Source organism: Sebastes fasciatus, chromosome 8, assembly GCF_043250625.1.
Source record: "Sebastes fasciatus isolate fSebFas1 chromosome 8, fSebFas1.pri, whole genome shotgun sequence".
Lineage (NCBI taxonomy): Eukaryota > Metazoa > Chordata > Actinopteri > Perciformes > Sebastidae > Sebastes > Sebastes fasciatus.
The window spans coordinates 22,097,211-22,112,353 of NC_133802.1; the positions used below are offsets into that span (position 1 = coordinate 22,097,211).

At 39.0% G+C, this 15,143-nt stretch overlaps 1 protein-coding gene across 1 annotated transcript; it reads right to left on the bottom strand.

The window, feature by feature from the left end:
• Window positions 1-851: 851 nt before the first annotated feature.
• Window positions 852-7,408, bottom strand: hoxc1a (homeobox C1a). Its single transcript, XM_074642746.1, has 2 exons — window positions 6,835-7,408; window positions 852-1,657 (listed from the first exon to the last, which is right to left on the bottom strand). Exons 1-2 carry the CDS (start codon window positions 7,382-7,384, stop codon window positions 1,272-1,274), a joined length of 936 nt encoding a protein of 311 aa, XP_074498847.1. The 5' UTR covers window positions 7,385-7,408; the 3' UTR covers window positions 852-1,271.
• Window positions 7,409-15,143: the final 7,735 nt, after the last annotated feature.

Below are 15,143 nucleotides of genomic sequence, written 5' to 3' on the forward strand. Positions count from 1 at the left end.
TTGTCGTCATTAACATCCACTCCTTCAACATCCATGTGCAAACACCCACTAATTGAAAGCTAAACAAAAATATTCCCCCACATGGCATTAATGCGGCTGATGGCCTCATATCTTGATATTAGAATAGACATTAACATGACAGCAACACATCGCAAAACATAACAGTGTTTAAAGGGGCCGACTTTATACGATCATTTACTTTATATGAGATGAGATGTGAATCTGGAAGGAATATTTAGCAGCTCCTCGAGCTGCTGCATCATGGGGGCCACGCGCAAATTTATTGGTTGATCTGCAAAACAGCCCAGACAGCACGTTATTGTCTGCTCTCCCGCATGAGTGTTCAAGCTAAATTATCATTTTCTGATGCATGTATATGGCGGTAATAAAAAGACGCCAACAACTCCCGATCGTCGTGTTTCTACATGCCATTAACATGCAGTTACAGATGCATGCAGACACACAAAATAGTCCCCCAGATTTGTGCCTCATAATAGATGGATCACCACGGATCAATACGCTTAATACGAGCGGTCAATAAATCCATCAGTTAATTATAGGTGTTTTAATGTTTCCGTGGAGGAAAAAAAAAACTAAAAGCGGACTAAAATACACAACATTATAAGCAGCATTTGGAGCTCTGCTAAATTAGCCTGATAATTAAATGTTAAAGATGTGATTTGTCTACAACAGGTGACTTTTTTGTGTCAGAGATAAAAAAAATAAAAAAAAGATTTTTAAAGAAATAGAAAAATAAATCTCCATAAAATTGATTGAGAAAGCACATCTTGTGGAATAATTTGTAAAACAAAATGTGTTTCCTGTCTAGAATAAACTATTAAATAAAAAAAATACAAATAATGATTATTTTAAACAAAACTAGGAGACACGTGTCCTGCAGAATAAATATTCAAGTAAAATCAGCTCCTGGGATAAATTGCACAAAATAAATAAACAAATAAGTCTGCCTGCAGTTTTCTATGCTCAATTAATATAATTTTGTTTCCGTGTTTACATTGTGTAGATAGAGAGCGCGATGCGATGACTTTGAATTTTAATATTCAAATCAGCGCCAGTCTGGAACCGAGGAGGAGAGGATGACAAATTGTTTTGACCCGTTCTTGCATGAAGAAACTTTGCCATTGCGCTTCTTTGCGACAGACAATCATCCATCGCGGTATAAGCAAATTAAAGGTGATGCCTGATTGAAACCGATGCAAACTTGGAATCAAAACATCTGCAGGGCTCGTGCATGTGATGATGCAAAGGGTTCAGGAGTTCAGGTGTTTTTTTGGAGAGGTCGGTCCAGGAGATATGGTGCAGGTGTCCAGAGTGTCTGTGCGTATAAGCCCGTCTCTCTGCAATTTCTTCTGCTTCATGCGTCTGTTCTGAAACCAAACTTTCACCTGCGTCTCGCTGAGCTGCAGGGCACCCGCCACCTCCACGCGCCTGGCTCGAGTCAGGTACTTGTTGAAGTGGAACTCCTTCTCCAGCTCGGTCAGCTGCTTGGTGCTGAAGCTGGTCCTCGGGGTGCCGTTCACCGTGGCATGGCCGTCCGTGCACATGATGCTGCTGCTGCTGCTGCTGCTTGTTGCAGCCTCCACAGCACCGAGGCCAGAGCCAACAATGCTGAACCCACAGGTCATGTGCATCCTGGCTGGGAAAACAGAGGACATGAGAACAGGCGTCATCAGCAAGATCAATGAGGTTACCCCCACAAAAGAAGCACAAAAAGCCCTGCTGAATAAAATTATCCACGCCCTTATATGCAGGAAATAAAATTAGATGTTATTCCAGAACAATTCTTGTTTAATAAACTTTAGTTATAAGTAGTTATATAACTTTTGTATAAATCCTCAGAAATTAAGTTAAATGTGTATTACTGGTTCGGTAATTTGTGTGAATTTGAGGAATATAAATGAATAAATAATCACAGGTTTGTTTGATACTGAAGAAATGAGTTAAACAAATATTCAAGAATTAAAAAAAAAAAAAATAGGCGTCAGCAAGATCAATGAGGTTCCCCCACAGAAGAAGCACAAAACCCTGCTGAATAGAATTATCCACGCCCTTATGCAGAAAATACAATTAGATGTTTGTTCCAGAACAATTATTTATTTATGTATTTATTTATTTGCACATAAATAAAACTTCACAAAATCCAGTCAATGAAATAAAAAAAAAGAAATGTGTCAGAAGAGGTCAAGAAGCCACAGGTTTATACAAAGGACTCCCCCACTAACCCCAGGAGAAAAAAAAACAATAACAAAAAAGGAAGAAAGATCTAAACTAACATAATTTTAAAAAATACAACAAAAGTTAAACAACAACAAGAAGTGCACAAAATGTGCAGAAAAACTTAACCAAACAGTGGAAAACAATCCAATAAAAACAATGAAATACATACAAAAAAACAGTACAGAAGAAAAGAAAATATATTTAAACATATCAAAAAGATAATTAGACATCATTGTATAATAAACTTTAGTTATACGTAGTTATATAACTTTTGTATAAATCCTTAGAAATTAAGTTAAATGTGAATTTAAGCTCTATATCTATACCGGTCTGGTAATTTGTGTGAAATTGAGGAATATAAATTAATAAATAATCACAGGTTTGTTTGATACTGAAGAAATGAGTAAAACAAATATTTAAGAATTAAAAAAAAAAAAATAGGCGTCAGCAAGATAATGGAGGTTACCACCACAAAAGAAGCACAAAACCCTGCTGAATAAAATTATCCACGCCCTTATGCAGAAAATACAATTAGATGTTATTCCAGAACAATTCCTGTATAATAAACTTTAGTTATAAGTAGTTATATAACTTTTGTATAAATCCTCAGAAATTAAGTTAAATATGTATTATAGCTCTATCTGTACTGGTCTGGTAATTTGTGTGAAATTGAGGAATATAAATTAATAAAATAATCACAGATTTGTTTGATACTGAAGAAATGAGTTAAACAAATATTCAAGAATTAAAAAAAAAAAAACATACAAGAAACTGATTTGTAGTTACTGGCCCCGAGCCAGTTTAGTTGATTTAAAGTCTTCACCCAGGAGCCATTTCTCTGTCTCTATAACAGACGTATTTCACAGAGGTATCAACTTTAGCAGCAGCCTATAGGCACATTGTAAAAATCTTTTGTTGCTGTCAAACAGGTGGATAGGGAGTTGTGTGTTATAAACGTGGACATAATAACAGAAACACCTGTACGGTGTAAATCAATCTCATGGAACAACATCACAAACTCAAGCCTGAATAATGATTTGAAGATTTGGATAGACACATATGAATCTGGAAGATCTGAACGGTGTTGCTTTCAAAGTGTGTTCGACTCAAGTTCACCAAATAGTATAGAGCAAAAAGTGTTGCCGTATATTGCAGCTATGTGGAAAAGTTGTCAGAGAAATGTTTCTTGTGATTCAAAACAACTTGTATCGTTTACAGTCCATTAACTGTATTCATCAGAATCATTAATAATTTGCCTTTAGGCCTTTCTGTGTCAATGACAGTTTAACAGTTTACAAATCCTTTCAAACACCGCATTAATGACAAATGCCTCCATTTTTTTCCCTCTGAGGTTTCTGGGTCACACATTAAAGTATCATCTGTGCTACTTATGTGCAATGAATGACGGGAACCGCAGCTATATCTTGATTTTTCATTGCTGACATTGTGGGGAAGTCGTCCGTGTGTCTTTGCCTCTGAGAAAATGTGCTGCTGCTGCATAATGGAGTCAGTGTGCCAGGTGTAGAGCAATGTCTCCCACCACAATTCATAGGGAGGAAGGTTAACAGGCCTCTAGCCACTTGGAAAAGCATAGCAGATGGAAAGGTCAGTTATAGGATAAATGTCGGCATCTGTGTTTTAAGAAAATGAATGTCAAGGTAACCGAGGCTGAGAATTAGAGGGCAGCGAATATGAAGAACCAATACAGAGCAACTGTACGTAATTAAGAAGTTCAGCTTTCAGGAGTGCAAATCACATGCACATTCTGATTAATGGCTGCAAAGATAATAGAATTGATGCCGGCCAGAAGGCATAAAAGAATCAAACTAAATATTTGAGAAATGACTTGCATGCTTAAAAATAGCCAGGCAGCAGGGGGAATGGAAGGGGCCTTCCAAGCCAAGGAGAGGGAAGAAGAAAAGGGGATAGATCGATACACATTGCCTCAGTCATCTGGGCATCCAGCCCACAGTAATTCAGGTGCTGTCAAAGCATAATTGAAGAATGACGCACTGGGAGTATATACACTGAGCCAAGAGATCAGGTTACTGCAGGTCTGTGGAGGCCCTTCAACATGGAAGAATACGCGAGACTTTGTTTTGTGCCAAAGCCAATGCAACCTCCAGAGGAAAAGCACACTTTCACTAATGACTCTTTTACAAGTTACACTATATAGCACTAATGAGTTACTCCTACAGATGATCCCCCTTCAGAGAGCTACAGAAAGAGGTTACAGAGATACCAACAGTACTGCGAGGAGATGTGTGTGCGTGGGTGGGAGCAAGCAAATGGCTTTCTTTAAGTACACGGATTTGGATCAGATGAGTGGCTAATGTGTTTTATGAATAAAATGACTCCTCGACCAGTGAAGTGTGTTGTTGTCACCTTTTCAGTGGCACCATCAGAGACATGTTTACCAGCTCATCTGGATTGTGAAGCAGGTGCAAGTCTGAAAGTGTAGTTTTGTGTTTGTTGCATGTTACAACATTGCAATATTTAAGACAAATCAAAGGTGTTCATTTCACCTTTTGCTTCTCTTACAGCAGCATCATGAAAAAGATACTTGAATGTACATCACTGTCCACTAATCTGAGTTTCTAAGGTATTTTTTTGTCAGTTTGTGCTTTCTGCATCATATAACATTGAAATATCACAAGGTGGTATTGTCATCCTTTGCTTCTATACTCCTGCATTAATCCAAAATGTGTCACAAGCTGTATGAATGCACATCATGAATGAGCTAAAAGTGTTAGTTTTGTGCGGTCAAATCAAAGGTGTCGATGTCACCTTTTGCTTCTCTTATAGCAGCATCATGAGAAAAATGTTCATCAAGATGTGTGAATGCACATCGCCGTCCACTAATGTGATTTTCTTTTGTCAGTTTGTGCTTTCTGCATCACTGGAACATCCCATGTCAAATCAAATATGGTATTGTCACTAGGGCTGCAACTAACAATTATTTTCTTTGTTGATTATTTTCTCAATTAATCGATGACTTGTTCGGTCAGAAAATGGTGAAAAATGTTTCCTGAAGCCCAAGATGATGTCCTCAGATGTCTTGTTTTGTCCACAACTCAAAGCTATTCAGTTTACTGTCATTGAGGAGTAAAGAAACAACAAAATATTCACATTTAAGGAGCTGGAATCAGAGAATATTGACTTTTTGTCTTAATAAATTACCCAAACCAATTCTTTGATTATCAAAATAGTTGCCGATGAATTTAATAGTTGACAACTAATCGATTAATCGTTGCAGCTCTACATGTCACCTTTTGCCTCTCTACTCATCCAAAATGATGTGTCACAAGCTGAATGCACATCATGAATGAGAAGAAGAAGAAGAAGAAGAAGGGAATCAAAAGCTATTTTGTGCAGTCAAATCAAAGGTGTGTCGATGTCACATTTTGTGCACACTGAATCACCACAAATAATGAGTTAAAGTCCACATCATTTCACATATTCATGTGAATGTTGCTGCAGTTTTGTGTCTGTTACAGACAGTCCTTGCAGAGGAGCTCAGGCCTTTTCACCACAAACAGTCTGGTGGTTATAATGAGCAACCTGCATCTTTGGTCACTGAACATTTGGGTCAGCAGACGGAGATTGTGCTGTGGGGAGAAAAAAAAAAAAGGTCTGGACCACCATTGTAGTCAATCTTTGTCCGTGTAAAATTTATGAAACCCAACCCAAGTCCAGTGGCTAGTCAGTCAGCTGACATTATTGATCAAATGAAGGATCTGTAAGATACGATCACTCACATAAAATTGAGGATTGATAGGCATTTTTCACATTAGTAGGCTATTGGTATTTTTTCTTTTCTTTTTTAAAGCCTGGGATATGTATTCTTCTGTGGGCTCTCTGCCCAGGACTCATCAGTCAGGGAAATGATGATCTGTGACAGCAATTATGTTAAAAAGGTGGACACATGTAAAGGTGCTGCAAACTGAAATCAATACACCAGGGCTTTCATTACAAACAGACAACTAATCAATACCCAGGGAGCACTCCGGCTTACAACAGTAAGTTTTACTCAACTTCCTGTGAGTCTCGACAGCCACTGGTCTGCTGCATTATTCAAAGGCTACTGGTTAGTAAGGGCAAGGGTAAATAATTGATCATTTTCCAGTTGAATATACAGAGAGGCTAAGCAGGGCCTTTTGACTGTATACTCCACCCTCCTCCTTGTGTGTGCAGACTGAATCCTGCTTACAGAAGAAGGTGGAGCGACCATGGTAAATAAATAACAGACTTGCATTAACATGGAACCGCTAAGGAAATAGTAACAGAGTGCTCATGTGCATATTCAAATGTGGCGTCCACTACACAGCTAGTGCAAAACGTTTTGATCCGCTTTTAAAAAAAAAGAAATTATTTATTTTTAAATGGAGGAGGAAATGGTGCACGGTGACGCACAAAACACGTCAGCTATTTTTTCTCTTTTTTTTTTTTCCAGCTTGAAGTGAAAACTTCTTTGCAAACTTTTCACCCAACTATGAATAAAAAGTTATACAAAACTCATTTATAAAAAATACATTTATGTATCAATGTTACTTTATCCCTCCTTGTCGTGCGCAGTTGACAAAAAAACAAACTTACCCTCCCGGTGCTGACTCCTCTTCACTCTCATCCACTCAAAAGTTTTCCTGCTTACATCCACATGAGCATGCACGTTACAGTCCGAGCCAGCTGAACTCCCCGTGGCGACGTGCATCTCGGGGCCATTACGTGCGTAAATTTGCTCTGTTAGTAGTGCGCCAAAACCGGATTGGAGCGCGTCTGACGCGCAGTTTGATCCGCGTCCTGGAGAGCCCTGCCCAGGCTGCAACCTGCACCGCCAGGGGACACGGGACGAGTGGAGGGGGCAGGCCGGTGGAGAGAAGCCCTCCAGAGTCTCTGGAAGAGGAAGAGGAGGAGGAGGGCTGTCCAAAGAACTGTTGGAGAGAGTTAAGTACCGGGGATGCGGAGTATTAAATCCTGAGGCGACTTCTTCCACCTCCAGTCTCCTCTCGTCATCACTGCAGAGTTCAGGATGAGTCCTGCCGTCCAGGTCCGGGTTTATGACCTCTTTTGCTCGGCAGCAGCAGCCCGTGAAGAGTAGCCCTCTGCTACTCTCCCCTTCGGCCGTTAACTCTTGATAGGAAGTCATTATCACCTCTCTCCTCCTGCATAATCATTGGTTGCACTTCATGCCCGGCCTCTCATGCATCCAAGCATCCAAAGTAACGCATGGTCAGGCAGGCAGGCGGCTGGTCAGGACGACCAGCTGAGGGACATTCCTCAGAGGAAGAAAACAGCAAGTCCTCTGATTGATGGAGATGACGTGCCCTCCTGGTCTCGGCCAATAGCCGGACATCTCTGTCATCAAGAGAGGACAAGTCTGATTAGAAACTCACTTCAGGTCAACATTTTAATGGTGACAAAGAGTTTGCACCAGGCAGGCCATTGCAAAGACTACAAATAGCTTTAAAAGTTAACCATCACTGAGGGCCTTCATGGGCCTCTCACCTTTACGCACAGGTAGGCTATGACGTCAGAGTGTTTGTGTCATACACAGTTTTGTTTCGGGCCCAAGAATGAATATATATTTTGGGTCAAACTCTGGTATTTTGATTATTTTTCACCACAACAATGAACACTAAAGCTGAATATAGGCCTATGCAGCTAATGGATTATGCCCCTTAAAAGCAGTGAGGAAGTTATAACCATCACTGAGGGCCTTCATGGGCCTCTCACCTTTACACACAGGTAGGATATGACGTCAGAGTGTTTGTGTCATACACACTTTTGTTTTAGGCCCCAAGAAAGAAATATATTTTGGGTCAAACTCTGGTATTTTGATTATTTTTCACTACAACAATGAACACTAAAGGTGAATTAGCATAATATAGGCCTACATTGATGCAGCTAATGGATTATGTTAATTGGGGAAAGGCTTCTTGAAAACCCGAGGCCCTCTTTAGCAAAGGGCTTAGGTCATGTGAAAGGCACACTTAATGGGTTCAGAGGTCGTGACAGCTGGCATTTAGAAGTTCAGTTGGAGCAGATTTGTAATTAGCCTCGAACAAATACAAAAAAATGGCTCAGAGCAGAGATCAAGAAGTTGTAACTGACAGAGAGGATATGTTTATCTCCAGGTTAAACTAGCTTCATGGCTCCCTTTCGCCAAATAAAATAGAGCGTTTCTGCAGAGCCCCTACAAGTTTTTTGGACTGTGCTTTTATTTCAACATATCTGTGTGTGTTGACTCAGTCATGAATCACCGTGTGATACTTTTCATGTGCAAACAGCTCTGCATGCTGCTATTCAAACTTGAGTGACATAAACAAACAAACTCCCCAAACTGCATGCCCAGAAGAAGAATACAAGTGGTCTGCACCTACAGTGCTCTGCCCTGGAAACATGCAAATAGGCCTAATGCAACTGGCGTCTGGTTAAACAGTAGATGTGCAGGAACACAGCAACCACAGTGTTTCCACCTCTGGCTGCAGAAGTGAAAATGTCAATGAGCTCCACAGTGCTGCTGCACAAGTTTTTTTTTTTTTTCCTCCTGAAGTGGTGACCTACTTTCAAATACACACATCATCACTGCTTGTCGCTCAGCCTCCTGCTCGCATATATTCACAGTAATGGCAATTAATAAAGCTAATATGTGCCAATGTTAGTGTCCAGTGATGATGTTTAATCTCCAAACCGTTTCATTGTTTTGCTTTCAAAATGTAATGAAGTATATTTACTCAAGTACTGTACTTAAGTACAATTTTGAGGAACTTGTACTTTACTTGAGTATTTCCATTTTATGCTATACTTTATACTTCCACTCCACCACATTTTTGGAGGCAAATATTGTACTTTTTACTCCACTACATTTATTTGATAACTTTAGTTATTTTGCAGATTCAAATTATTAATTCAAAATATATATATCAATTTATAAATTATGACTTATTATTATTATAGGTTAAGCTACCAGGCAGTATATTAGGTAAGAAAAGCTACAAGCTGCAACATTAAAGTGATGCTCACACATAAATGCATCAATAATTATAATCGAGTAATATAATATATATTATTCTGAAATGGGTCATTCTGCATAATGAGTACTTTTACTTTTGGTATATTTTGATGCTACTACTTTTGTACTTTTACTTAAGTAAGATTTTGAATGCAGAACTTTTACTTGTAACAGAGTATTATTACACTGTGGTATTGTTACTTTTACTTTTCAAGTAAAATATCTGAATACTTCTTCCACCACGGTCTTATATTTTCCAAGAAATCCAACAATTGCAAAAATTCAAAAGGAACACAAAACTTATAAAAAATAATTAGCCTGTTTTATTATCAGTCATGTTTCATGTGATTGGCTCAGTTGCTATAGAAAATAATATTTATTTATATATTATCACTGAAGCTGGAGCCACGACGTTGAAATGATATTACTACATTTCATTATTTATAATTATTTGGAATCATTTATTTTCCCTGTCTCTATTCTCAGACCAATCAATGGGGGAAAAAAAAACCATTCAATATGTTAATTGAAAGTCATAACATGCAGGCCATTATTTATTTATTTATTTGTTTAGATTTCCATTATTATTATTATTGTTATTATTATTATTATAATTATTATAATAATAATAATAATAATAATAATAATAATTATTATTATTATTATATTTCCTATCATTATTAATACTCATATCCATAACATTTAATAACAACCTAAACTTAAGACAATAAACCTTCTCGTCGTTTTATTTGAATATTATCTCCTATATATATATGTCTTTTAAAGTCATGCAGTAATTACAAAATAATTCAGCGTAATGAACAACTCCTAACTGCATCCTCCCATCGCAGGGCTATATGGTCCCAGCTGTGGGAGTTAATGGGATTCTACAGGCAGCGATGTGCTGAATGACTGAGTGCGATATATCCCTTCTCTCCATGCATTTGCAGCGCGCGCTGATCCATCTTCATGTCAGCTCGGGAGGTTACCCAGGGTTCACGCGCTAGCTTGTTTCTCTCCTCCACACTCAATAAATAAATCTCTGCAGCTTTCTGTTTACCGCCTGAATATAAATTTGTTTGCAGTCGATCGAAGACCTGTGCGGAGGTATTAGAAATTGTATTTCTGTAATGGCTTTCAGCACTGGGAGGGGAGGAGGAAGAGGTTGCAGAGAGGGGAAAAAGAAGAAGAAGAAGAAGAAAAAAAAAAACAGGTGTGAGCAATCTCTGCTTTTCCCATATGCAAACGATTTTTTTTTCTTTTTTAAAAACGCAGCACCCTATTACAGCCCTCGGACGTATTCAAATTACATTTAAAACCAAGTAACCTTTTTATCATGTAGGACAAGAACAGCAATCCGGGTTTGTTCCCTAGAAGTGCCATATGTTTGATTAGCATATTTGAAGTGTTGTTCCACATCACTGGCCCAGCACCTTTTATGCAACAGAAGTTATATTATCACATTTAGCACACCAAAAAAAAACAAGACATCTATAAGCTGAGGCTCCTTTCCTCTGGACAGCTTGTATATCCTTAAACCACAAACTCTGCATGAGGGAATAAGAAAATCTCACAGTTTAGGGTGAAATGGATCCAATTCTGAATCCCTCAAACCACTGCACCCCAAAGAAATGTGAATATCCTGCCCCCAAACATCCTCTTAAAAGTCAGTGCAGGCATTTTCCATCATGATCACCATTGTCTCTATTGTTTTGACTGGAGGTGAAGCAAACATGGCAGCACTTTGGGTGGCTGTGTCAGGAGGCAGGAGGGAGGGGGAGAGAGAATATTGACTGATGCTAATTTGTTTTGCGTCCATGCTCTGATGTGTGTCAATAGGCAGTCGAGGCCCTGGGATCAACGCGGCCGTGCTCGGATTACCTCTTCGCTCCAATTGAACCTTCATCCTGCCGCTGCTGACATGATACTACTGGCCGCCATTGACACCAGACCCCTTGTCTAGCCCTCCAACACTGTCAGGCCTAATTATGTCAGCTCTTGACCCTCACAAGACTGGGAATTAACCAGCGTTGACAGACGACTGTCACCACCAAGCCCAGAGAGGTCACCGCCGTTAATGCAGTTCCAGGGGGGGGCGAAGATGACAGCCATCTTTGCCATGTTTATGGAGCTCAGGCTCATCAATGTGGCACCATGATAGAGTTGTAATGTGGCAACGAGGAAATAGAGAGAAAGGGTCAGAGCAAGGCTGAGGCACACAGATATTCACGTGTGGCACATTGACCGGTTGAAAGATGGCTATCTGTGTGATTGATTGAGCATGTCTGTGTTTTTCAAATATTGACATTTTTGAAAAATAGTGATGTCAGAAGTGAGGTTTAGCTTTATGTGCACCCGGGCCCACACATAATCCAGGGAATACCACCTGAAAATGAAGAAATCCATCCACTCACAGTGTGAAATTCTAATAATTGTCCTTGGTTCGTCGTTGAATGGTATGAAATCTGTCACAGCACATGAACCCTAATCATAAATCCAATGCAACTACAGTGCAAATGGCCAGGGACATTACAGATAACTGCATTCTGCACGGGCTCAACACTGTGACAATGAAGCAATACCTTGCTAATACCAGGACTTTTCAACAATAGCCTGTAGTATGTGCTGCAGCGCTTCACAGCTTCAGTGAGCCAAGAGGCTTCGAGTCGGCAGAATCCCAAACATCATGACAACAAGCCATCAGTCATCTCCCCCCCAAGCTGCTGCGCACACTTGTGTGTTTCCGGAGTTCTTACTGTGGGAAATGAGCAGGGTTAAACATGAAACAGGAGGAAATGTTCATCATTGCAGCAACACTCTGTAATATTCTGTTTTCGCTGCGGGGAAAGAGAAGGAGTGGGTTTTAATTTATTTATTTTTTTGCTTAAACATCCCCTGCTTGTTCACAATGCAGATCAGGAGTCTACTGTGCATGCTAATCATGGTTAATAGCAAAATGCTGATAGAAAAATGACACTGTATTAATAAAGCACTAATCTTCTGGTGAGGCTCATGGAAGGATTGTTTGTACAGTCATGAAAGGAAAAATGTCAAGCCGTGGAAAAGTTTGAAAGTTAAAGTCTAGATGAATCAGGTATTTAATATTTACAATATCCAAATATTAGTTTAATGTCTTTTATTCCCCATTAAGTAGCTTTGAGGTTGTTAAAATGATCTTATTTCACACTGTCTGACAGCATCATATAATCTGTCTCAGCTTCACTGAAGCTATATTATGTTTACACTGAGTGAAATATTCAAAGCCAAGACTCCATGAATTTTATGGCTGCACATTTCATCAATAATGAAAGGGGGGATATTCTAGATGACTTGTGCATCATTTGTATACACATTTCCACCAAAAGTCACAGATACATATTTGTCCGCTTATAGGTTCCATGGTGGACAGGAGGTCGTTTTGCTCAGGCTCTCTGTTTGGCGACACCTGGAAGCTTGAAATCCTCCTAGATCCATCGCTTCATGTTCACATTATATGTGTCAATTTTGTCATATGGATTGTCGTTGTTGTAATTTCATCATGTTGTTACTCTGTACACAGAACTATTGCATGTCTGTCCATCATGGGAGAGGGATCCCGCCTCTGTTAAATTTTTTCCTCTGTTAAAAGGGTTTTTTTTGGTTGAGTTTTTCCACATCCTCTGTGAGGGTCAAAAAGGACAGATTGTTGTACAGATTATAAAGCCCCCTGAGGCACATTTGTGATTTGTGATATTGGGTTATACAAATAAAATTGACTTGACTTGGCATATTTTATATCATTTAAAATCTTGGCCTCTCCAGTAGAATTTATTTAGTTATTGGGTTAAAACAACATTTGGCTGCACAATGACTGGACCACTGAATACTAACAGAAAAATGACACTGTTGTGATATTACTGTTTCAGAAATGTTTAGTTTTAACAATTTAGGTTCAACAAGAATTATGCATGCAGTCAATAAATTAAAAATCTTTGGAAATATCCCAATTTTAACCCTCATGCTATGTTATCATTGGCTTTATTTCCTCATTGTGTCTGCTGCATGTGTAAAAATAACAATATTTGAAAAACTAATTTTGTTTTCTTTAAATATACTTTTTTGATTTTCTTCTTAAAGCCCAATATGTAGAAAAGTATTTAAGTGATTTTGAGTTGCCACAAACTGGGCTTGCTCGTGTGATGTGACAAAATATAGAAATGATCATGAAGCAAAAGACACATTTCATGTGTTGTGTTATATTAGCTATGCATGAGCTAATATAAAATCCTTTTGTTTGTCAAAATAAATGGACGGTGCGTTATCCTACATTGTGATATTACTAATGTTTTGAGCCAGTTTGGGGTTTGGAAGATGTAATGCTGCGTAAAGAAGTACCATCAACACCAATCACAGATGCTCAATTTCAGGTTCTTACTTGTATTTTTTTGTTTCTACTAGAATGTGTTTACATGCTTTAATGTTTAAAACACATTATTTTTCTCATACTGTCTGTCTGAAACGCTCCATTTTAGCGCCTGTCTCTTTAAGACCTCCTCCCGCAAAAAGCCCAGTCTGCTCTGATTGGCTTGTGAGAAAAATATGGTGCACCTTTGCAAAGGTAGTTCTCCAGCTGTGGGCGGTATAGGCTACGTTTCAGATCACATACTTTTTCTTTTTACTTTTAGTACATAATGCAGCAAAGTACGTATTGTTGCATGCAGTTTGCATACAATTGTGACAAAGTACTTCGCCATAACATTGCGCCTTGAACTTTGACCCTCTTGCTCATATATCCGCTGTGCAGAGGATTGTGTGTCAAAATAGCCAGAAAAGCATGCTGGCTTGCATACTGTAAAATGCAGCCAGATGTAGTAGGACATCCTGGTATTACCTGGCATACTATGTATTGGGACATACTAAATCTTTTTCTGGCATGCTAAATATGGTAGTATGGGTATTGGATGGCACAGATATTCTAATGAGCCTGCATGTGACATAGGAAGGGAAGCCAAATCTAAACGGCTTGTTGGATCACATGTTTTCTGATCAGGGCAGCCCACAAAAAACTGAATGGTAGTCTTATTTCATATTTTGGGCACTCCAGATACCCAGATGTATGTGCATAAGCACTGAAAAAGTGAGTCTGTCATGATATGTACCTTTTAAGTATGTTTTTAACCTGTTAAAGAGGGCCCTATTATTTACAACATCCAAACATCAGTATTGTGATACATTTCCAAAATACTTATATGCTGCAGATGTAATTATCTCAGATTTCTTTGCAAGAACTAAAAGAAAATGTTCATTGATTAGGTTCTGTGTGATAAAGCCATTGGGTGTTAAATAATTCTTGGGTGATCAATACTGGTCAACATGTGACATTTAGCAGGGTGACTGTTGTGATTACAAGTTCATTCATTTAACCGGAGCTCTTTGGAGGGGAAAGTGAGCTCCGGCAGGTGACTCTCTCGCTGTGCACAGCGCTGCTCGCCACAGCTGAGACAGTTTCATCACCAACTTACCTTTTTATTGTCACCGATCATCCCTAACTGGGAAGCATTTAAAATGTCATTGATCTTGATAATGCCGTGCCGTAATATGACAGTAACAGTTGTATGAGATTCAGGAAGTCAAATTTCCAAGATTGATGAGTCGTAGCAGTTGAGTTATAATCCATCTACCTGAGTAATGCTCAGGCTCTGTTCCACACGAAGGAGCAGACAAATAAATAAAACCCATAAAGGTGACACAGGAAATTGATACTTAACAATCATCTTGAGCAACAAGCACCTGGAGAGACTGGTGGGCAGCAGTTACTACCGTGGAGGGAAAAGGCTGAGAAGGTTAATAGGTCATAAAAAGAACAAAACCTCCTACAGGCCGGGCATAAAAGTTCAGGGTTTTGCTCCACAAT

Bases quoted from the DNA above. Each gene is read 5' to 3' on its own strand.
- hoxc1a (XM_074642746.1), bottom strand. From the start codon at position 7,384: ATGACTTCCTATCAAGAGTTAACGGCCGAAGGGGAGAGTAGCAGAGGG. The intron at 1,658-6,834 runs GTAAGTTTGTTT...CTGTTTTCCCAG, and splicing joins GAGGAGTCAGCACCGGGAGG to CCAGGATGCACATGACCTGT.